Source organism: Microtus pennsylvanicus, chromosome 3 (genome assembly GCF_037038515.1).
Source record: "Microtus pennsylvanicus isolate mMicPen1 chromosome 3, mMicPen1.hap1, whole genome shotgun sequence".
In the NCBI taxonomy this organism is placed as follows: Eukaryota; Metazoa; Chordata; class Mammalia; order Rodentia; family Cricetidae; genus Microtus; species Microtus pennsylvanicus.
The window spans coordinates 49,265,786-49,290,270 of record NC_134581.1 but is presented as its reverse complement, the minus strand read 5'-3'; the positions used below and the strand labels follow the sequence as shown (position 1 = coordinate 49,290,270).

The 24,485-nt window shown below is 46.3% G+C and overlaps 1 protein-coding gene across 1 annotated transcript in view; it reads left to right on the top strand.

The window, feature by feature from the left end:
• The window catches only part of Aldh1a2 (aldehyde dehydrogenase 1 family member A2), a 77,453-nt gene extending 55,221 nt beyond the window's left edge, over positions 1 to 22,232 (top strand). Inside the window, exons 8-14 of the mRNA XM_075965309.1 lie at positions 6,916 to 7,018; positions 9,837 to 10,021; positions 11,262 to 11,426; positions 11,535 to 11,692; positions 12,308 to 12,382; positions 20,102 to 20,190; positions 21,623 to 22,232. Of these exons, the coding sequence (XP_075821424.1) occupies positions 6,916 to 7,018; positions 9,837 to 10,021; positions 11,262 to 11,426; positions 11,535 to 11,692; positions 12,308 to 12,382; positions 20,102 to 20,174 (759 nt within the window). The 3' untranslated portion in view covers positions 20,175 to 20,190; positions 21,623 to 22,232. The remainder of the gene's footprint in view (positions 1 to 6,915; positions 7,019 to 9,836; positions 10,022 to 11,261; positions 11,427 to 11,534; positions 11,693 to 12,307; positions 12,383 to 20,101; positions 20,191 to 21,622) is intronic.
• Positions 22,233 to 24,485: the final 2,253 nt, after the last annotated feature.

The window sequence follows — 24,485 nt, the reverse complement described above, 5'->3', positions numbered from 1 at the left end:
GCAGTAATCCTCCCTCCAGGCTGAGGCTGAATGGCCAGGTCCTTAGAAGCCTGTCCCTTGAGCTCAGACTTCCTTCTTTCCTTCCTGCCTTCCTTCCTTCCGCTTTGGAGCCTGTCCTGGAACTTTCTCTATAGACCTCTAACTCACAGAGATCCCCTTGCCCCTGCCTTATGAGTGCTGGGATTAAAGGTGTGCACCACCATCACCCAGTGACATGCATCTTTCTGACTTGAGTAAATCACACTTCTTCCTATCAAAGTAAAGTAAGAAATCAAATCTTGAGTTTTTGCTTGTTTATCTAAAATGAAGAAGTGTTATGGAACAAAAGGATGGTGAAGTGGGGCAGACAGCTGGTTTAGACTAAGTCATAAGCTCCTGTGTATAATTATCAGACTCCTACATAGCAGAGGGGCCCTGGTCCCAGCCCATCTAGTGAAGAGGAGCCACTGGAGAGAGGCCATGGTGGGGAAAGCCTGAAACACCCTGTGGCATTCTTGGTCCAGTCTAGGCTCTGCCACTCCATGGGGACCAGTCACTGAGTCATAAACCTCTTTGAGTCCTGTTTTCTTCCAACTGTAAAGCAGAAAGATAACTCTGGCCTCTCACAATTGCCATGAAGATTAATTGTGTGTGAAAACATAGAGCATACAAGAGGCACTCAGTCAACAGCAGCATTAGAATGGAGCTGTGATGACAGGGGAAGGCTGGCCTTCAAGATGGATTTGGGTTTGTTTTGTTTTTTTGACACCCCTCCCCCAGGTTCATTTATAATTCTGGGAATTGAGCCTTGGGCTTTGCACGTGTTAGGCAAGCACCCTACCACTAAGCTATGTCCCCAGCCTGCTCCCATGGTTCTTAGTGGTAGTGATACATTTGAATACTCTCGGGATCTGCAGCTCTAGAGCCCAGACACAGAAAGGGCTGTGAGAGCCTTGGCTTCCTAGCTACAGTCAGTCCTCCAACTGTGCAGCATCACCTGCGTGATAGGTGAAGCTAGATGAGAAAGAGGGGTGCTCAAGACCCTGCTTGCTGCAGACTCAGCCTTTCTCCTGGGTAGGCTTTCTCCAGTTTCTCCTCTGTCGCCCTCACTTCCAGAGGCTTTACAAGCCTTGCTGGGGCTCGCTGACTCAACAAATGTGACTGAAAATTAAACACATACATAACACACATACACACACACACACACATCCACACATCAGATCAAGCCCCTGCACTGACAAGTTCAGTCTTGTGAGGAGGACAGACAGCTGGTAAGCTAGTATGGTGTGAGAGTTCTGGGTGAAGCACGGTGGTGTGGAGGAGAAGCACCAAGCTCTATGGGAAAGGTGGGAGAGAGGAAGCTAGCTGCTCAGAGGAGGTGCCCAGACGGAGGTCTGCGAGGACTTTTGAGCAAGCCAAGGGAGGAAAGCCTGGCCTGCGGATGAAGACCCAGGGACGGTTCCAGGAAGAGCTTGTGGTTTTGTGGGGTTTCAGTGGTAGATGGGTAGTGGGGAGGATCATGGGAACAAAGGCCAGAATCATATTCATGGTTGCATTGATTTCCAGAATCTGCATGATCTGCATTTCACAGATAGTGTTTTGAAATTGCTGTTTCCATTGGAAAGTTGCCTTGTTCTTTTCCTTTCTGGTGAGAATTGAACAGATTAGTTTGTTTCTTGGTATTTCAGAAGGACCAGACATGCACACTGCGTGTATTTCTGTGCCATTCCCATCTAAACTGGAACCAGGAAATACAACCCTGGAAGCTTAGGAGGAAAAAGGAAGAATCAGAGTCTGTGTATTTGGGCTTTGGCTTAAGAAATGAGCATATACTAGAGGAAACGGGCATCTTCAGAAAGTGAACTGAGTCTTTTGTACAGGTCTGTTTTCTGTTTCTTAAAAGGCATTTTAGCTCTGAGAAGGGACCTACCTTAATTAAGTTAATTAATTCATAAAAATTTTTAACCAACCTCAGAAACTGTAGAGACCAAACACCTTGTATAAACATGGCCTTGAAAGGCCTTTTGTGTTCTTTATTTTTTTTTCTTTTGTCCTGGATAACAAATTATTTTCTTTGTGAAGAACCAAATTACCTTCCCCCCACTCTTGCATTGCTGCAAACAGGATTCTGGAGAATTGCGGCTCTTGTAGGGATACTCCTAATATCAATCTTGAAGTCTATTCAAACAAGTATGGGAGGCAGAGTTGGTCTGTGCCAACATTCCTGCTGAGAATTAGCCCAGTTTCACATGTCTGTGGGAACCCCCACTCACACCGTGCCTGCTTGGGGAACACAGATAGAGGCGAGTCTCTGCAGGGAGTGCAGCCTTAGGAAACAATGTGATAGGGACACTATCGGTCTTTCATAAGGAGCGCTGTGTGGGGAAACTCAAAACAGACCAGCATTCCTACCATCCAGAACAGCTGTGGTGCTCTTGGGAAACGCTACTTCTGCTCCTTATGGCAAGAAAAACAGTTTCTGAGTGAGTACAGGCCCCAGGAGCCCCATCTGTCCTTTTAAAGTGCAGTTAAGCAGAGGCTGAGGGACAAATTTGCTGCTCTGATTGAGCTTTCCTTCTGCAGGTGAGGAAGCTGAAACCAGGGGAAGGGAGGGGGCAGCTCAGTTTGGTAGGAACAAACACACTTTATAGTACGCAGCATTTTTCTTTTATTTTCCTTTATTTTATTTTCTAAGGCAGTCTATGTAACTCTAGCTGACCCGGAACTAGCTATGTAGATCAGGCTGGCCTTGAACTCACAGAGGTCTGTGACTCTGCTTCCCGAGTGCTGGCTGTAAAAGTGTAGGTCACCACACCCGGCAAGCCTAGGACTTTTAATCCTTAAGAACTAAACTACTCCATAAACCTTCTTATGGTTGTCCTTCCCAGGCACATCATCCCAGGATGTGACAGGAACGATAAGGGTATGCAGTGACACCTTTACAAATTTAAAGACTGAAAACCAGGTCCTTAGGATCTCTGTTTATGCCATACACAAGATTTCGTTTCCCAAACTGTACAATAGTTCTCCTTTCGTCTATACATCTACTTCATTCGATTAGGCCTGACTTTCATACAGTTTGCCCATTACCTTGATCCTTAAACCTCCTTTACTCACCAGGCACTTCCCACCTCTGGACATGTAGAAAGAGGTGTGGAACATGCTCCTGGGGAATCACCCCCAAACCTTCCCACCTGAGAAGGGCAGTCAATCCAGGGATTTGTTTTATGTTTTCAGTCACTCATCCCTAGACCTGCTGATCCCATAGGTTTTGATGTCACACCTTTCCAAGGAATTGTGTTGTAATTCCTTAGCTTGATTTTCATGACTTGCAGACATATGAGCACAGGTTCTCCCTGGACTCTGATTTTAAGCACATCATCTTCCCCTGCTTTGGGGTTGCATTGGTTCTGTTTTCCCTTTGTGGTAATGGTAATAAGGAATACTTTCTGTTTGGGGTCACTTTACCTCTCTCCACTCTCCAATCCAGGGAAGATTCATGTGTTATGGTATATTTGTCAGAGAGTTTGATCTATAAACTAAGAACACCATGGGTAGGCATATGATGCCTGGCCCTGCGATTAACGAAGATTCTTGCCTCCTTGCCCGTTTACACAAGTCAGAGTGGCCTGACTGGGTTGGTTGTAGTGAAGAATGACATTAATGTGTAAGTACCTCTATGGTTTAATCTAACTGGTCCTAGTATTAAGTTAGACCCAGATTTTTCAAAAGTGCACTCCAGAAACAGTCACACTCACTGGATACCCTCTAGGTTTACATAAGAGTCATTCTGGCTGTGCGTTCCTTGTCGCATCTGGCAGAGAGCAGAACGATGATATGCACTGAATGAAGGCAGTCTGCAGCAGGTGGATTTTTAGAATTGTTCTGTTCACAGACCACCCAGGATGGAAGTGGTCTCTCATTGCTACCAATTTCTCCTGGAGGCTGAGCTGCAACTTGACCTTCGTCCAGAAACAAAGAAGAAAGGCATTATTCATCCCGTATTTGCCCTACAATATTTATCATAAATAATCTTGGTTTCTAAGGAAAGGCTGGCACAGGAAAATTGTTCTCTGATGATCATGGACTGAATAGTTACTGTGGCCATGAAAATAATCAATGGACAACATACCTAGCAGCAAAACCCGACACCTCACAGAGGAGCCTGGTGGTCATTCATTCCTGATGAGTGTCAGGGAGGGGGGCTCAGAGAAAAGCAGTGCCAGCTGACTGGTACCTTCATTACCTGCCTTAACCATTTATTCAGTATCTTGCTCAGTATAAAATCCATGACTTCTCCTTGATGCAACTTCTTTTTTAAATACAGAAGCTACTGTTCTCCTTTTCCATCAGTTTGTAGTGTGAGTCTCATCATGAGACTGGTGGTTTGTGACACACACTGCATCCTTGGTGACATAGAGAAGGAGGCAGAGCAGAGGACAAAATGAGGAGGGATGGGTGGGCCCCTAAGTCTGGGCCTTACAGTCAGCCTGCCATTAACCAGCTAGGAAGCCTGCTAATTAATGTTTATTAGTTTCTGCCTCTTAAATCTGTTGTTTTCTAGAATGAGATAATATATTCCCCAGGGGGTTGTGGGCAGCATAAATGAATCGGGACATGCAAATGTCTGCCCTAGACTCATATCGTGAATGACATATTCATGAATTCCAATAACTATCTTTCTTGACAAATCACTTACTTGCTTTTCTCCTAAGACATTAGAATGTGCAAGGAGCAGAGAGAACCTAGCACATTGAAATTCCTCACAAGAGCAGACAGTCACAGATGGCCACGCCTTCAGGGACTCCTCATAGGTGATGGCACGGAGTCCAAGAGTAGCTGGATCTTCAACTACCAGAGACAGGTTCCTTCTCCGTCTTCTTGGTATCTCAGGCTCTAGTCATAATTTCTCCTTCATACTGTTGTCTGTCAGACCAAAGGGCCATGACTGCCTTTGTGTCTCTGTGTGTTCTTCTCAGAAGAGAGAGAAAGCATGTTTGCTTTTCTGGAAACATAGCCTTTACTGAGCCCAAGTCTTCCTAAGTACTTTGTCTAGAGGCAGAAGAGACCCAAGCTGGAAGGATAGCAAAGGAGAACTTTAGCTGGTGAACCAAAATCAGTTATTAATATTTATGACCAGATTTTAGCATTTATTACACTTTATGAATAACATTTTTGTGCAAAACAAGAAACTAATTCTATGTCTTTTAGAGATATGACTTCTCTGAAAATAACAAATTCTTCTCTGATGATCATGGACTATATAGTTACTGTAGACATGAAGATTGTCATTGGACAAATACCTTGTGACCACAAAAAAAAGGTTCTTTTCTCTGAATGAGGTCATTTTTTACTTAAAAGAAAAGAAAATGATAGTGAGGCAGAATTGCAGTGAAAGCAGTGGCATCAACCCCGTCGCTGCACAACATTGGCAGCGGGGGCGGTTCCTGAGTAATTACCGTGCACGGAAATAGTTGGGGAGGGCTGAGGAAGACACACATCGGAAAGTCTAGTGGTACCTACTGTCCCAGCCGCCTAATGAACTGCATTGAACTTAGAAGAACAGGCCCTCCTTGCTCCTCACCCTTGTGTGTGGATAGGTTGTGTGGACACTTACAGTGTGCTAGGCTGGGTTCTAAGAGCCGTCTGAGTTAAATCACTATATCACAGCATATCTAAACACAAATGCACATATTCTCTTTATCCCCATTTACAGAGGAGGGAACCAAAGCTCAGAAAGCGGCTGATTTCTCAAGATCCCAGTTGCGTATAAGGCAGTGAAAACTCTAGGCACTGGGGTCTTTTCTCTTAACCATGCCTTTCCAGTGCCTGAGAACTTATTATCCTGCTGTAGAGTCTCAGTAAATCAGCTAAGACTCTAGGCATAGACATAAATGTAGCATTTCTCTTCTCAGGACTTCTAAAAGTTTCATTTCTCGGTAGAATCCATACGAGTAATGTTTCCTCGACACAGACCAAACTTCCTGTATAGGCTACATGACAGTCAGCAGTTTTCATGAAGTGACCTGTGCTCTCCAGTATGATACCCATATTGCAGGTGGATCCTCTGAGGCCATCACTGAGGTATAGTTTTTGCATAGGACATCCATCAGGAATCTCTGCCAAGGGGAAGATAAATCACAGCGCAGGCTCGACAACATTAGTCTCCCACATTAGACATAGTGAGGCATATATGGCACTGCAGCAAGGACAGGGCCTTTGTAGCCTGCTGGCATCACTGAGTGCATGTAGGCCATCCATCCCCAAAGCATCCATCCCTGCCTAGACAGATCCTGAAGGGTCTGGCAGCTTCAGTCTTTCCTCGGAAAGCATCCTCAGCCCCTGAGGTAACATGTACTTTCTTGAGCAGAGCCTCTATATGGCATAGCCCTATTTCCATTTGACACATTCAATTCCTTGACTGATATCTACTTAGTGTCAAATGTTTTTTCTTTAAATGGCCTTTTGTTCGCTTGAATTCTAGATGAATAGGCATTTACACATTAGTTAGAAACAGACTCTCAACTCTCTATAACACTTTAACTGTAGCCCAAAGCAGAGTAATTTTGGAGATAAATGAACAGTTTTTCGATGATTGCCCCCCCCCCCGCCAGAAGCCACATCCCAAGGAAAAGCCATAATGTAGTGGTGAAACTTTTAGTCACGTGTTGCATACTATTTATCTCCAACAGAGTCTTTGGCCTGTGTCTTCCACGGTGAAAGGAGAGCATCCTTTTATCCTCTTCAACATGTGTGTTTAGTGCACCCCAGCTGTCTCTGCTCCATCCTCCCAAGCTGCCCACAGAAGTTGTCCCTTGGGATTATTTTGCCTTTAGGGTCACTTAACTACCATGTCCATTGTCGCCTGGAGCTGGCTTTGACCTCTGACTGCAGCAGTGGAAAATGTGTCAACCCTCTGCCTTCCCTTCCTTTCAGGTCGGAAAGCTGATTCAAGAAGCAGCCGGAAGAAGTAACTTGAAGAGAGTAACTCTGGAGCTTGGAGGGAAAAGCCCCAATATTATTTTTGCAGATGCTGACTGTAAGTGGCCCACAGATCTCTCATGTGTCAGAATGCTACCCTTCCCCTTCCTCTTCTGTATCCACTCTTAACAGAATGTCAAGAGTCATATCGTTGAAGTAAAAATTGAATGAAATTCATGCCCTTGCCATAATGACACATGCATGGGCAGCCCACATATGGTGGTTCTGTTGAACTTGTCCATATTGGGTTTCATGGTCTAAATTGATGAGGCTGAATGACCAAGTCTCTTTCTCAAGAGGGTACTAGTTCTCATTACAGATGGTTGTGAGCCACCATGTGGTTGCTGGGAATTGAACTCAGGACCTTTTGGAAGAGCAGGCAGTGCTCTTAATTGCTGAGCTATCTGTTGCCATGGCATAAATTTCACATTTCACTTTTTCCAGTTCAAAATTATCACTGCCAGTTTCTCACCAAAGGAAGGGCCCATAAATGTAGGGAGGAGAGGACACATTTTGTACTGAATCCCACCTCTGCCCACTTCTTTCCAGAATGTCTCTGAGATGATCATTTAATATAGGAAGAAGAACACCTAACCAACACTGAACAGTCTAGGGCCGTTTTGACTTTCTGGTGTTGTAGAAGGGGGGTAGAAAAGGTGAAGGTTTGCCCATTGATATGTAATGGAAAAGACAACATTCCAAGACTCTAACACCTCAAATATAGTCTGTTGTAATATGGAGCAGCGGGGCTGCGTCCCCGGCACGCGGCCGCCCACATGGCTAGTTGTAGCTTATGCCCGAAATAATTACACGGAAACTGTATTCTTTTAAGCACCACTTGGCCCATTATATCTAGCCTTTTCTCGGCTAACTTTTGCACCTGGACTAGCCCATTTCTAATAATCTGTTTAGCCCACAAGCTGGCTTACCAGGAATGATCTTAACCTGCATCTGCCTGGAGTGGGAGAATCATGGCGACTCCCTGACTCAGCTTCTTTCTCCCAGCCTTCTGTTCTGTTTACTCCACCCACCTATGTTTTAACCTATGAGGGCCAAGCAGTTTCTTTATTGCTTAACCAATGAAATCAACAGATAGAAAGATGACCCTCCTCCATCAATAGTCTCTGCTTAGATCCAAGAAATCTGAAACTTTTCAGCTGGGTCTATCATCTACTCAACTGGCTGGCCAGTCATCAAAACATAAATGCTGCTTCCAGAGCACTGGCTACACATTCCCAAACCCATACCAGCTCCTCTAGTTATGCATGCCAACCCATTTCCCTTACTCTCAGGACTTGTGTGGAACAAGCCTTACCAGAAGCATAGGTTGGTAACCTAGGAAACCCTTCCAGGAAGAGACCACCTAGTCTGTGCACTGTTATCCTGAAAAACTCTCCAGAATGAAATTCCAAAGTCTCCGTCAGCCGTTCATTTCTTCTTCACACCCTCCAGGCAACTCTCAGTTCTGTAATTGGAGAAGTCAGGAGCAAGAACGTGCATAGATTGAAACCACCTCCCAGCTTGAGCTTTGCAGGGTTCACATTTAGCTTTCTTGTCAAGATTAGAGATCTTGGAACTGGAGAGATAACACTCACTGCTCTTCAGTGGACCTGAGTTCCATTCCTAGCATCCAGTCAAGTGGCTTACAACTGTTTGTAACTCAAGCTTTAAGGCACCTGCGCTCATGTGCACATACCTGCGTGTAGACAGAAACACCTACACATAATTAAAAACAATAAAAATCAATCTCAAAACACTCAGATTTCATGCCTCTTCCTCTTGAGGAGCAGGCAGTCTGCTGTCACTCCACTGACCCAGTCAGTCATCTAGCAACCAGCATGCAGATTTGTCAGTATTACCTTGACGTGTAAGACATTGGAGAAGAGGGGGAAGCATTATCACACTGCTGTTGAACAATTCTATAGAGAGGAGATACAGTGTCTACAAAGTAGCACTGTCATTACGTGTAACCACCAAAATGATCATTAAACATACTCCTGATCCAGTTGATCAGGAGTCTTAAGTGGGCAGCCTTAGGCCAAACGCATAGAATATGTGTTTCCTTTTCCAACCATTACACTAATCTTAAAAGGTTACATTAAAACTCTGACCTCTGATTTTCCTTCAAACTGGAAAGGTTTGGCAAACTCTGGGCTTACATTCATGTATGCTAACAGTCAACTGTGGTGGCTTCTGTTAGTCTCCATTGCATTTCTTGCTCACCTGGAAGATTTATAGTTATGTGTTGTATTAGGAGCGGCAGGCTGGGCTGCGTCCCGCCACCCAGCTAGCTTATGCCCCGAAATAATTACACGGAAACTGTATTCTTTTAAACATTGCCTGGCCCATTAGTTTTAGCCTCTTAACCTATTTTTAATAATCTATGTAGCACCATGAGATGCACTTAACAGGAAGATCTTAACCTGCATCTGTCTGGAGTGGGAGAACCATGGCGACTCCCTGACTCAGCTTCTTTCTCCCAGCATTCTGTTCTGTTTACTCCGCCTATCTAATTTTCTGTTTTATTAAAGGGCCAAGACAGTCTCTTTATTTAGCCAATGAAACTAACACAAAACAGAAGACTCTCCCCCATCAGTTATGATCCTGGGTCTTTGTACAGTGAAATTTAAATCTCCTGTTATGAGTGATTAGGGCTGGTCCTTCTGTTTGCAGAAACAAGAAAGAGGCTCAATGAGGCAGTGTTATCCAAGTTTACATAGCAAGCGTTGTCTGTGTTCTCAGTCCAGAGCTACTCACTGGCATAGGCTGCGATGAGCAGGGCATTATTCCCAGGCCTTTGGAGAGTGGGAAGGAAGGTGCTACCTCAACAGGCCACAGGCAAGGCTGTGCTAAGAATACAATGCTTCCTCTCGCAGTGGACTACGCTGTGGAGCAGGCTCACCAGGGCGTGTTCTTCAACCAAGGCCAGTGCTGCACCGCAGGGTCTCGAATCTTTGTGGAGGAGTCCATCTATGAGGAGTTCGTAAAAAGAAGTGTGGAAAGGGCCAAGAGGCGCATTGTGGGGAGCCCCTTTGACCCCACCACTGAGCAGGGTCCTCAGGTAAGAAACCATAAGCATTATCTTTGTGTAACTTAATCTGGGCCAGCACAGATCCTGATGCTTATGGAACCAGGCAAAACAGCCTTTTCCACTTCCAGCTGCCTCCTTATTCCTGTGTCTTGTCTTCGTAGTTGAAATGTAGGCACTGACGTATTGCCTCTCTTTACATTACTAAATATAATCTCTGGGGAACATTGGGGTGATTTAGCTATGAGGAGATTTCTGGGCATGGCAGGGTGGATCTTGGTAATATAGCCCCACCCTACGCCTTCTGGCCCACTTTTCAGATGCTCAGGTCAGGAAAGGTGGATATCTCCTTCTCAGACTCTGTTCCCTTTTCCCAGCTGCCAGCAGTTCTGTCCCTGCAATGGTCTGTGACATGTAGGAATGAAAGGTTGGTTGAGGTTCTCTTTGGCTGTGCAGTTATTTCTTACTGTGCCTGCGCTACACCTGTAGTGCAATGGAGACATCATAAATGTATGTCCTGAGCAGCAGGCCGCACTCCAGCCTGGCTGTAGCCATGATAGTTCCCAAACCTGTGGTTTTAATCTACTCAGGGTCAGAATTTGCAAGGGTTTGTCTAAACTCATCTGCAACACTAAGTAAGAATTTTCTAGTAAAGGAAACCATCTCTGTTTGGGTACCTCTGGTGAGAAGTTTGATATTTTAGATAAGGAAACCTGGGTGAATATAGCTTATGTCACTCACCATAATGACTCAATGACAGCTTTGGTGTTGGCTTCTGTTTTCAATCAGAATCTTTCGCCCGGGAAGTTTAATTCACTCTCTAAAGACAGCAGCCATGCATTAGATGCTCCTCTAAGATGAACCCAACAGCACATAGGGCGGCACTAGTGGAAGAGGCTGTGTGATCCACTGTTTTTGTCTTTTCAGTGTCAGCATATGATTTGCTTATTATTCATCTGGACAGAAGTAACTGTTCTTTATAGAAACTGTGAATAGTTGAGGTAGCATTTTGATAAGTTCCAAAAAATTTTGACCTGGTATTTCAGGCCAGATAGTCATTAGCATTCTTTAGATTCCTCCATCTCTAAGGTGCAACCATAAAAAAATTCTATTTTTTCACCATTTAAAATTGAGTAGGTAATATTAATTTCATATGATTTGACTGGATGCAGTGACAGTTGGGGGAGAAAACCACACAGGGGTTCACGAGAATGTGCGTGTTTCTATTTTCACGGAAGGCCTTCTGAGAGTCATCAAGTGATTTCTCCCGCAGATCGATAAGAAACAATACAACAAGATCCTGGAGCTCATCCAGAGTGGTGTGGCCGAGGGTGCCAAGTTGGAGTGTGGAGGCAAAGGACTGGGAAGGAAGGGCTTCTTCATTGAGCCCACCGTGTTCTCCAACGTCACTGATGACATGCGGATTGCCAAGGAGGAGGTATCAAGGGCACATTACAATGGCCACATCTTTCCTGGGATTGCCAGAGCGTTAGGACAGTCATCAAGTTTAACACTTTTCATCTTGGCATACATAATTTTGTTGCAGATCTTTGGTCCTGTTCAGGAAATCCTGCGGTTTAAGACTATGGATGAAGTTATAGAAAGAGCCAATAACTCAGACTTTGGGCTTGTAGCAGCTGTCTTCACTAATGACATCAACAAGGCTCTCACGGTGTCTTCTGCAATGCAAGCTGGGACTGTCTGGTAAGACTTATATCCACTGGTGATATAAGGAGCCTTGCTAGCTCACAGTTCATCACTATCGTGAAATGCTAACTTTATTTCAAAGAGTTTTATTTAGCCCACAGGGAGGCTGTGAGCCCAGTGAGCATGGTCCGACTCCGCAGGGCCTTTGGTCTGTTGCAGCATGGCAGATGGTGGTGGATGAGGACATGGCCAGACAGAAACCAGAAAGCAAGATTCAGGAGTGGCACTTGCTTAGAGTGGCCTGCTCTTGCAGGAACTACCTTAATGCCTGGCTTCTGGGTAGCTCCCCCAGTGGCTAAGGAGCCCCCACTAGGCTCCAGCTTTAACAGTTCCTCCTCATCCTCCAGCACCACCACCTCAGGGACCAAGATGTCCACAAGTGAGTCCTTAAAGGACAAACAACGTCCAGACTGTGGCAAGGCATTATAATTCTCAGGGGCCTCGGCAAGGATGGGGAAGTCAACCTGAGAAATCACTCTAATCAACTAGACCAGAAAATTAAAGTCATTTTGATCTTTTCACTTTGAAAATTCTTTTTACTCCAAGAAATATACCAATTGGATTATTTCTCTGAGATGGGTTCGTATTAACAATGCTGTTTTCTTCCTTCAGGATCAATTGTTACAATGCCTTAAATGCCCAGAGCCCCTTTGGGGGCTTCAAGATGTCTGGAAACGGCAGAGAAATGTAAGTGTCAGAGATTCTGGTGTCTACGCAGAAGGATGTGCCAGCACAGAGGGCGCTCACACAACAGTTCACTTCACCTCCACGCCTCTGTTCATAGGCTTTGTTGTGCTGTTGTTTGAGATAGGGTCTCACTCTGCAGCCTGGAATTACCTGGATCTTTGTAGTGTCTGCTGACCTCAAACTTACAGTAATCCTCCTGCCTCTGCCTCCTGAGTGTTGAGATTACACCATACCCAGCTTAATCTAACATTTTACTGAGTACGAACTCACATAAGCTGAGTATTACATGGCACTAAAGTGAGCAAGGTGCAACTCCCTCACACTCAGAGTGGACAGAGAAATGGATCCATTATTCAGCTGCGTCTTGTCAGGACAGGGGAAAAGCTGCATGTTGTCTGCAGAAAAGAGCCCACGAGAACACACCTTTGCAGTTCTCAGGGCTGGCATTCTCCAGCTGCCAAGCCAAGGAGCACGGCCTGCCACAGGAACATTGCAGTGCCTTCAGAAACCTCGAGCTGCTCCTCTGGAGCATGAGGCTGTATGTGAAGCCTGGCTGGCGTGTTTACTTCCATGCTCCCCAACAAAGCCGCCAGAGCTCCGAGCTCCACAGTTGTGCATTCCCATGACGCCTGGAGCTTCCAGGGGTTAACTGCTGGTTGCCATTCCTTCCGTGCCCATCCTGGTCACTTGTCTGTCCCACCTGCTCATCCCTGTAAGTCCTTTAAAAGTTAGGACTAGAGTTAGGACATGGGGTCAGGGAGGGAGTAGCTGAAGGTACAAATTGAACACATCTCCAGGCCTTTCAGGGAAATTGCTGGGAAACTGGGGAGATACCAGTTTTAAGGCTGAGATGCCTGGCACATAAGGGGTGCCTTGGCAGAGGCTAGTGGAGAAGGGAGCAGAAGAAGGGTGCACCAGCAGTAGCACCGCATCCCAGCCTGCTTCTGCCAGTGTGAACAGTGGGAACTGCTGCTCATGCTTCTGGAAGCCATGTCCAGGGTCAAGGTGCTGGTAGATGCGGTGTCTGGGAGGGGTTCATTTCTCACACATGTACTTACCATGTCCTCATGAAGTTCAGAGGAAAGGAAGTGTGCTGGAGCCTGTCCTAGAAGGGCTCTGATCCCATTTGTTGGGGTGGAGCCCTCATGAGTTAATCAGTTCCCAATGGCCCCTCTTGTTAATACTATCACATTGCACAATGCGTTCCAACATACACATTTTGGGTTGACACAAACATCCATACCTCAGCAGCCGCCCTCGGCTAAGGGTCTGTTGTGTATCTGGCTTTGTGCTAACTCCTTCCCTCACATTATCCCATTTGATTTGTGTGGTTATATAGATATACTTTGCGTGCAGGAGACCTGGCCAAGGAGTAGAGTGGTCAAGCAGCTTGTCTCAGTCAGTAAGTGTCAGGTCTGACATTCTAGCCTAAGGCCCAGTGGTTTCATATAGTCTCATGGCATCTAGCCATGGAAGCTTGGGGACCAAGCACAAGGACTCTTCTGGAACAGGCTTCAGAACGAGCACAGTTGTCCTGAGATGCTGATGATCTATAGAAACAGGGCTACCACAGAAGTAAAATAGACAAGAGACTCCTCAGAGCAGGCTTCAGTATAAATTGATTTTTCTTTCAGTGGTTTCAGGGACTGAATGGTGGCCAGAAACTTTCTGGTCTGACACCCCCATTTATTTATGTATCTCCGTTTGAAAAGAGTAGATCTGTTTTCTGACCCCTGTGGCTCACAAGAAGGAGCATCATCGCCTCCCCTTCCTTCTGCCATTACTGAATGACTTTTTAATAACAAATGTTTAGACCACAGTCTACTAAATGGTAGTGAACATCGCAAGCAAGGCACTGGGCTTAGTCTCAGAGACTTCAGCACAGTAAGGCACTTAGAATGTTGTTGGGTAAATGAAATGTACATTGCAGGTATCAGAAGGACCCCAGGACAGAAACCCTGGAGTGAACGAGAAGCCCAGAAACGAGGGAGAAAGTCTGGACATTGTTTCAACATGGTCTTGCACTTGGGTTGACTCGGCCTTTAAGGAGGGGAGTAGTTCAGCAAATGGAGAATATTCCTTTGAACTTGGAGGCCAAAGCAAGGTAGTCGAGAGGAAGTGTGAGCAGAAGTACTGGGGGAAAGGTAGGGATGCTGTCTGCGGGATGTGCAGGGGCCCGGTTAAACGTGAGAAGGGGATCTACGAGCTTCATATTCTGTGGCTGGCATTGGCTGGTCGTGGCTAGCCGCTCAGCATTGGGCTGTTTGGGTGAGCAGCTTTGAGGCTAAGAGCAGTTTGGAAAGTCATATTGCTTGCAAATCTTGGCACTGTGCTTCCTACCTCTGTAAATTTTTGTAGACAGAAATTGCCTTCTTCCTAAGCTTTGATGTCCTTCTCTAGAAGATGAAAATAATTACAGTACCTGCCTGGGAGTGCTGCTTTGTGGATATGTTAGGATTAAGTAGCTAAACATGTAGTGGTGCCTGGAAAGCCTTTCTCCAGCAAGTGAAGCTGCCAGTGGCTATCAAGGAGGGGCTGCTAGAATGGTGGCTCTTCCTTCTTTTGCTTCAGGAGGAGGTTGCTCCTGAAGTGTGGCAGTTTTCCTGCCCCACAGTCAGTGGCCCGGCTCTTCTGTTCTCCTATGCACCTGTGTCGCTCTCTAACTTGTCTCCCAGTAGAACTGTAACCCACCTGGAATCCTCTTCCCACAGGGGTTGCGCTCCATCAGCTGCTCCAAACCATCCTGCACACAGGACCTCTTCTCGGCCTTAACTCTCTGGCCCCGCTTGAGGCTGCATTCCACTTGCTTGCTCATTTCTGGCCTCTGTGGCTGTCCTCACTAATCTCTCTGAAGTGTCTGGACAGTCACTGGTCCTGGGAACACTGTTCTCATTTGGTGTTTTGCTACAGATCATTAACAGGGTGAATCACCAGGATAATATAAACTTGTAATAAATGGCCTCTGGGTAATGGAGCGCAGTCCCAGGCTATCCTTATCCCTCATCCGGAACAGGCCTTGCTGGGATTCAGACTTTTCATGTTATGTAAGTCTGGTCTCTTCCTAGAAGAAATGTCCCTTTTCTGGAAAGCTGGTTGGGGGACAGTTCAGCTCTGTCAAACCATAGAGAACAACAGCCAAGAAAACCTGAAGAGCGGTGTCTGTCTCCTTAGAGATGTGTTGGCCATGTGGCCTTCCCACTGTAGTTAAAAGATCATGAGGGGCTGGGGCTCTTTGGTGAGACTGGTTGCATCTTCCATAAGTCAGGGTTTCTCAGCCTTTTTCCATTTGTGATTCCTTATTGCCTGAGAAATTTTTATTAACCACTGGGTATGTAAGTATGCAAAATATATATACGACCCAAATATTTCTTGATAATCATAAAGAAATGTCTTATAAAACAATTACTTGGAATATATGTCATTTTACTTTTTGTTAAAGATTAATGAAACCTAAAAAAAGATTAATGAAATCTTGCCTATTTATGAGATGGATGTGCTTAATTTTACATAAAGAATTAAATTTGCTGGCTATTTGATGCTGTAGGACAAAGAACGTCTTCAACAGTTTCCAGAGCTGAACACTGCTTCACATAAACATGGATGCCCAGCAGCAAAAGCATGTTTAGAACCATTTCAGAACTTGTTGGAAACTCTGTCTCAATCCAAAGTCAAAATTCATTTAACTAATTTTTGTAAAACTCAGATAGCAATTTTTAAAATCAAACATTCTAACAATACAATCCAAAGATGTACTCATTTGCTACTGATAGGCTGAGGAGGATGATAGGAAAATAATGAATTTATTCATTTTTCTTTTTTCATAATAAAAATTATGTTTCTAGCAGAAACCTTTTGTGTCCAATAAACATGTAATTCATAACAAAATTCCCTGACTCATAGCAACAGTATTCTGAAATCTGAGCTGAGGTGTTAAGTTTGGTAGATGGCATGAAGGCATATACAGTGCTAAGTGTGTGTTGCATGTTCAGAATCAAGCAGGCACACATGAAGCCACAAAATGCAATGGGCAAACACAGCCTAGAAAGCCTCAAATGTTGTATATTTTATTTTGAATTAATTTTTTGGCCATTGAGTATTCAGAAACCTCTACATTGGAACTGTTTTCATGACACAAGCCATTACAGGCCACAGCTAAGAAGCTGCGATGTAAGTGACCTGGCGCGCAGTCTCCACTTACTTTCAAAACGTGTTTTCTCTTCCTTAGTGACCTAGAGTAATAGGAAATGCTTTAAATAAAAGAGCCTGGTCTGCCTTCTATCTAGTCTGATAGTCTGCAGAGAATCTCCTTCGCCTTCCCTCTGGGAAGAATTGTTTGCCTCACATCCCAGTCTCCTTGCCCACCCCTAGTTGGGGCAGAGACGGGAAGTGATCCTTTCACAAACAAGCTGCAAGGAAGGCGGACTACCTAGCCTCAGTTTCTCCAAGCTCTAAGAGGTCTGCTTTCTACAGGTTTTCTGATGAGTGCCCCGCCCCCATCAGAGGCTAGAGGGGTGCTTCTCCAGGCTGCCTGCCCGGAGAGTCCCATTCATTTTCTGTCCTTTTTCTCCTGCCTTATCACAGTCCCCAGAGATAAAAGGTGGGAAAATACAAGCTACAGTTCACACTGAACCAAAGGGTTGGAAAGAGAGCTGTGGGCATCTTAGACAATGCGGATTAGGACTGCAAGAATGAGAAATGGGATGGGATGCTGTGCAGCTTCTCAAATCATGCACACATACGTGCACGCACAGATGCATGCATATGCCTGCATACATAGCATGCATGTGCACAGAAGTCATCTGTGGTCTGAGTGGTTAGGACTGTTAAATATGCTCGTCTGGGGACTCACTCTCAGAGACTCTGGTTGAGTAGATCTGGGCTACAGCCCAGGATCTTCATGTTGTAATAAACTTCTGGAATGGTGCTGGTGCAGGTGGTGTGGGGACCTCATTCAGAAAACTGTTGCAGCAAGCCAAATAGAAGCTAGGGGAAATGCACACTCTAAATAGAAACCCAACAGTTTCTAAGATGGTTTGCTGGGTGCCTCCAAAACCTAACATTTTTTCCCTTCTTTCTGGGTATAGCTCCTTGCTCCATCTCAGAAACTAGCCTGGTCTGCAGAGAAGCAGGCTTGGGGCCTTGCCAGGGTCTCTGTGCCCCCAAGAGGTGGTGTGCAGTGATGATGGTGGCCAATCAGAGATGAAGGCTTCAGTAAGGAAGGGCCAGCCTCTTTAGCCGCAATGAGGTTCTTCCTTGATAACTGCAGGTCTAGATGTGCCACAGACTTTAACCAGAGTGAACAGATTTAAGAATCCAGACTTCAAAGATTTTAGAGTCCCTTGGACAGTCCTCTCAGAGACTGTGCAGAATGACCAGCTCGCCCTCTCCAGACCTACAGAAGCAGAACCTTCAGTGTGGGAGGGTAAAAGCCATAGTGTAGTCATGTTCTTTGAATGAGAATTGTATGCTGGGGCACAGGAGCTGCCACAAGGGAGGTGACTAGGCACCAAGAGGAAAGGGGTAGCTCAACCAAGCCCTTCAGCTAACTAGTGGATGGTCGCTGGTTTCCCTGTTCACTGACTCTAGGATTCTGTTTCTGCTCCATCATGCCTGTGATACACTACTCCAAGGCCTCTCACTGACGCTCTTGGTACCTCAGCACAAAGCAGCCCTTTGGACTCTAGGTGTGAGTCACCTTTGTCTCTGAGCAGGCTGTGTATTCATCCATGCCTGGGACTGGACAAGGATCCTCCAGCCAGTGAGGCCACCACAGCTTCACACACACAAACATGGTGGGAGCCAGTGGGGACACTTGAATGCAGCCATAGTGACATGTTTCTGATTCCACAGATATGTCCTCATAGGTCTCACAGATTGGAGACAAGAGTGGGAAGAAAGGATTCTTCTGCCCAAGAGCATGCATAAGGAACTAGAAGGCAGCGATTGACCTCACTGCCACCAGCAAGCACAGAACGTTCTAAAGAGGAGACGCGTTCAGAATTGTCCTAAGTCAGGAAAAAATTCAGAGAAAGCCAGAATAAACTGGTAGTAGGCGCCTAGGGCCTGGGTGGAGTTGTAAGGGTACAGTTTCTGAGGAGGCCCAGTTCACTCTTCTTTTTTTTTTTTCTTTTTCTTTTTTTTTTAACATTTTTTTATTGATAAAAGAAGAATAAAGAAAAAAAAACAAATTTCCACCTCCTCCCAGCCTCCCCTTTCCCTCCCCCTCCTCCCACTCTTCTCCCCCTCCTCCCACTCTTCTCCCCCTCCTCCCACCCCTCTCCCCTTCCCCCCACTCCTCTCCCCCTCTCTCTCCAGTCCAAAGAGCAGTCAGGGTTCCCTGCCCTGTGGTAAGTCCTAGGTCCTCCCCCCTCCGTCCATATCTAGGAAGGTGAACATCCAAGTAGAGTGGCCCAGACAGTAACGTTTCTGCTTGCAGTCTTTCTTGGTTCCTGTTAGTTTCCCAGGGGCCCTTGTCAACTTGGGTGTGGTGCCCGGAAGAGCTACTGGCAATGCTGCTGGAGCAATGTGGAGGGCCATGAGATCCCAAAAGGAACAGGGTGGGCCATTGCCCTAGGTCTTACTTGTACAACTGTAGGAACTGTATCATTTGCAGCTGACTGATGGAGAAGAGCGTTTTCTCACTGCCTTTCACATACCGACGCCATTCTGAGTAGTTCCTCCCTGAGGGAGACAGTGTGGCACCAGGGTAGAAGTGAGGAAACAGTTGTACGCAAAAGCTTTCCTCCTCTCCTCTGCCTCCTCTCCCTCTGTGTCCTCAGTGTGCTGGGTAGTGTAGCAAGCCCACAGTTTTAGGGAGGTCAGACAGCAAGATGAATGAGCTCTGCTCACTGGGGACAGAAGTGACACTGGCGGACCCTTTCTCTGTGTAACACACACCTGTGAGGTACTTGGGCTCCCACCAGTTAGTTCCTTGGCTTTGCTTTCCCTGAATCCATCAGTGATAACTCAGTAAATGCTTCCTGACAGCCCCGCACCTGTCACCAGCCCCAATTCCAGCAGAGAAGTGATTTAGGAGACTCTTGTGGAGAGCGCTCCCTAATGGTCCCCTTAATTACTTCCTAAATCTTCTCACCAGCCTTGTGGGGCCATGGACAGCACTTGTCAGGGCCATATTTAAGGTGGTCCAGGTGGTTTCTGTCTTCACACAGTAGGCCTTTGGCTATCCTATCCTTCTTCATTTAGGAAGTGTAAGGAACGAGAAATGGGAACTTTGTATGCTGGTAAGGATTCTGGTCTAAGACTTCCACCTCAGAGGTAGAGAAGAGCTCTCTAAGTAGGCTATCAGCGTGGGGATGTCGGAAGTCTGCAGAGGCTGGAGCAGGGTTCTGCAGAGTGGTACACCCATTCCTGCAGGGCCAGCACTCACCGGAGGCGGAAACGTGGCCCAGGCAGATCTCGGGCCTGGCTTTTTGCTGCTGTGGTGTTCAGCTGTGAGCCATCCTGCCTTGGCTAAACCAGGCCTGGTTCTCAGGGTACCAAGGAGTCACCTCCTTTCTATCCTGTGCTCTGAAAACCAGTGACCCTTAAAGACAGGACATCTGCCCATGAGAGGGCAGCTTTCTACTGAGGAGGGCTTTGCTCGTTGTCCACTAAGAGTTTACGTGTGGAGGACAGCTGCACCTTCTTGAGGATGCCACCACAGGCCAGGCACAATCCCCGGGGCCATTGGTGTTTGAATCTGCCATTTGTATGTTTCAGGGGAGAGTTTGGCTTACGAGAGTACTCTGAAGTCAAGACCGTGACGGTGAAGATCCCCCAGAAGAACTCCTAAGAGGCCCAGATGAAAGGTGAAGTACTGCTCACTCCCCCGCTTTCTCTGGAGAGCCCAGCACTGAGGAGTGCAGAGTTGAGCCCAGGCCTTCTTTAAATATTGAATTGATGATATTAGCAGGCAGGTCACTGCACTTTTGACACAGGCCAGCGAGGCATGGTTTAGAGACACTCTGGAAGGAGTCACCTTAATCATACCAAATAGTGGGGAGATAGGCAAGGTGGGGGAGTGCTTGGCACAGCCAGTGCTGTGTGGAGCATGGGATGGGATAAGGGAGCTGCAGTGTTTGGTGCCATTATCACGGAGAGCTTTCCTGGAGGAAAGGTTGCCTGGGCAGCACTGTCCTCATGTTCCTCCTTCCAGTTCTTCCCCACTCCTCACTCCTCCCTCTTCCAAGGAGACCTCAGCTGAGCTCATTTAGGGCAGATGTTTGGGCCGGGAACAATTTTCCAAGGTTTTGCAGCCAAATTACCATTTCATGTTATCCATTTCTTCAAAGCAAAACATGAAATGGTTTTAGTTAGAGCCAGGGCAGACTAAAAATGCCAGGAGCTGGTACACTGCAGATGTTCTAAGTGGTAGGGATGTAGTAGGTCCTTTTCTTACTTCCATAATTAACACAGCAAAAAGAAGATGCAGATGGGGTCAGAGGTCATCTTGTGTAGTTCACAGCTTCTTAGCTTTCTTGTGTGTGTGTGTGTGTGTGTGTGTGTGTGTGTGTTTAGAGGAGCAGTTCTCAATCTGAGGATCATGACCCCTTTGGAGGTCAAATGATCCTTTCACAGGCGTTGCCTAGGACCATCGGGAAACACAGATAACACATTATGATTCATAACAGTAGCAAAATTACAAATATGAAGTGGCAACGAAAATACTTTTGTGATTAGGGGTCACCACAGCATGACGGACTCGATCAAAGCGTCCTAGTATTAGGATGGTTGAGAACCACTAGATAGATGGATGGTAATGAAGGTCATAGATCATCACATGTACGTCATAGTTCCTGAGCTTACTGCATGGTTTGGAGATAGTCTGTGGTGTGTGTGTGTGTGTGTGTGTGTGTGTGTGTGTGTGTGTGTCTGTATGTGAAATCTTGATTATTCTGGAATAGAGCAAGGACCACAGCCCTTGTTTCCATTGATGAATGAGATATTTTCCAAAGCTGATCTTAAGACTAACTGAAACAGTCCAGGTAGACTCAGGAAGCTAGCAATGCCAGAGGCCTTGGAAGAATGACTGTTTCCAAGGCCAGCTGGCAAGTCTGGAGAAGTGAGTTATTGCTGGAGTCAGGACCACAGCCTCTTCTGCATCCCCATGCCCACTGTACCAGTACCGGCTACTCCAATGCTGTCTGGTTTGGCCCACAGTGCTATGACACCTGCCTGGAATCTGCTATCAATGCATTTAAAGATGAGGCCCAGCTTGATGATGCCCTTCTCTATTTGCAGAGCACCAGTATGCCAAGACTGCCACGTCCCACCAGGCCTCATCTGTCATGCCCTGTGGCCCGCTCGTCCACACACAGCTAGTGAGCTTCAGCCTTCAGGGGGGAGGTGTGAAGCAAGCCTGACTCTCCTTCCTCCCCACCCTTCATTCCCTCTGCCTTCCAGTGAACCTCATTTGGTGTGGGCAGCGCTGGCTTCCTTCCCTTCTCTCCCCAGCTGCCAAATTGAAGCCAGTCTCTAACCTGGGTGAACAACATTTATTTAAAAATGCCAAATATAACCTAGGTGTAGAATATGGGCACCTATCTATCGCCTTCTCTATTTAACGGTTTTCCACTTTCTAACAAACCAGTTTTCAGTTTTCTATTTATAACCTGTCTGTCTACATACTTTCAAGCAAGTTCTCCTTCCCGTTACTGACGAACGACAATGTGCTCAGCAGACAGAGCCCTGACATGCGCCCTGCTCTTCCTGCAGCGCACCCACGTGAACACACCATTAACCAGCTAGTTCCCTTCAGACCACAGTGTAGAATGTGAAAATGAAGATTTATGACTTTTAATTTACTTCAAAAGAAACCTCTGTGCTAGCAATAAAGCATTTATATTGTGTATACCTTGGGATTGTTTGTGTTTGTGAGTCTGTCCCACTGAGCCCATTTTTGTCTTTCCTTCTTAGCTGGGATTTTTGGCGGGGGCGTACTCTTAGGTGACTGAGCCGAAGTCTGGGAGGGTATTTTATAGAATACATTAAGGTTAAACAAACAAACTTGTGCTCTCACACTATTTAAAACTTGTGTGTTTACAGTTTTCTGTGGCACATAAATATAGACATGTGTAAACTTCAGGTTTTGGGAACAAACCTCAAAGGAATCTATGATGTGGAACTCACACACCCTGAGCGCACATCAGGGCTCCTGCTGCGGGGCGTGTCTCAGTAGCTACACTTTTACCAAAGGGAAGTAAAATCGAAGGTTGGAAAGCTGATGGGGTCCATCTCGGCTGTGAGTCAGACGGCACTGCTGCCTAGGGCTTCCTGGCATCCTCTGTGCTCTTGGAGTCCACTCTTTACTTATAATAAGCGTGGATTTTTTATGTCATTTGTCATATTGAGAGAGAGAGAGAGAGAGAGAGAGAGAGAGAGAGAGAGAGATGGGGATAGGAATGCACATGCCAGATCACATGATAAGGCCGTGTTGGAGTGGTTTTTTCTTCCACCATGGGTTTCTGGAATCAGACTCGGCGGTTGGGCTTATGTGACAAGCACTTTTACCTGCTGAGCCTTTACATCAGCCTCAGAGTGGAGGTTTTAGGGAATGGTCTCACCCTTAGGATTTCCACACCCCTCACTTCCAACCCTCAGAATCTGTCGAGGTTCCAGTCAAAAGAGACAAAAACATGAACAAATGACTTTGCCCAAAGCAAACTGGAGTAAGAGATGCTCTGCTCTGGACTGGGTGGGATTCCTTGCTGTGGCCCCTACAGGAACAAACGGAATATGAAAAATGGAGCCCCTTGGGCCAGAAGCAGATGTAAGGCCATGCTCCTATGAAGTGGCTTCACATCAAGTAGATGAAGCAAGAGAAAGGCCTAGGGTGATGAATCCTTTGGAACACGGTTATTGTGTGTGTGTGTGTGTGTGTGTGTACGCACGCACGTATGTATGTGCAGTATGGCTGAGGTGAGTTTGGGAGAGCAGTCTTGCTGAAAGCAAAACCCTACAGAGACAGAGGTGAGGCAAGCCTGGCGAGACTAACAGGTTGGCCAGGCAGGTCCAGCATGCGGGCAACAGGCCCAGCCAGAGGCCCTGGAAGTGGCCTTGCTACAGAGTAACAGTAGCCAAGGTCAGATAAAGTCTGATACAATACTAGTGTGGGTCCTAAGGATGGAGAGAAAGGAAAGAAAAGAAGCTACCACCACTTGAATGAATCTAAAAGAAGAAAATAATGATTGTTTCAAAGGCAAGTAAGAAGGAAGGTAAGTGGCCACTGCCCCAGAAACTGAAGCATGGATCAAAGTTGTAGGGGCAGATCTTGACTTAGAGCTTCGGACATGGATATTGTGGTTGATCCAGAGATATCCAGAATGAACTTTTGAGCAAGTATTGGAGAAAAGGGACTTTGCTTGGGTGTCTTTCTATACCCTACACATGGCTTTCTTACCCTGACAGTGAGTGAACAGAATGGAACAAGGCCAGAGGGGAGCACCCAGAGGCTGTAGTCAGAGGAGTAGCCTACGAGGAAAGCTTTCTTGTCCCATTTTGTGATTCTCTCCACAAGTGTGCATTCACCATGCTAGACACTGGCAAGGTGATGGGCATACAGGCAAGCTAGTTGGGCCTGTTACCTTGCAAATCTTACGGCATAAAGTAAGTCAGCCAACTGTGGCTTTCTTTACCATCTCACAAGCCCCTTACCAAGGTGGTACAGCTTTTATAGCTCTGCTCCATCCTAATTTTGCAACCTTGCCCATGGCACTAGCTGAGTTCTGGTGTGGTGGAGCGAATAGAGCAGCACTCTGTCGGGTCAGAAGACAGAAGAAGCAGTTAGAGAGATGGCCCAGTGAAATGCTTACCTCGTGGCATGAGGCCCCCAGTACTTAAGCGGCATGTGTGCTGTATGGACAGTAGTGCCAGAAGTTTCCACTCTCAGTGGCCAACAAGAAGGAACTGGGATAGATTCAGCATCACAAGCTGGACAAATCTCTCTAGAAACACGGAAGATGTTTTCCTAGGGCCCCAGAAATCTTGCAGTTAGCTACAGGTGTGGCAAGGCCTGGAGAACTGTCCGTCCAGGAGGCTGGAGTTGGTCTGCCCTTTCTACTGCTCCAAACACTGAATCTAAAACCATAAGTGTATCTCTAGACAC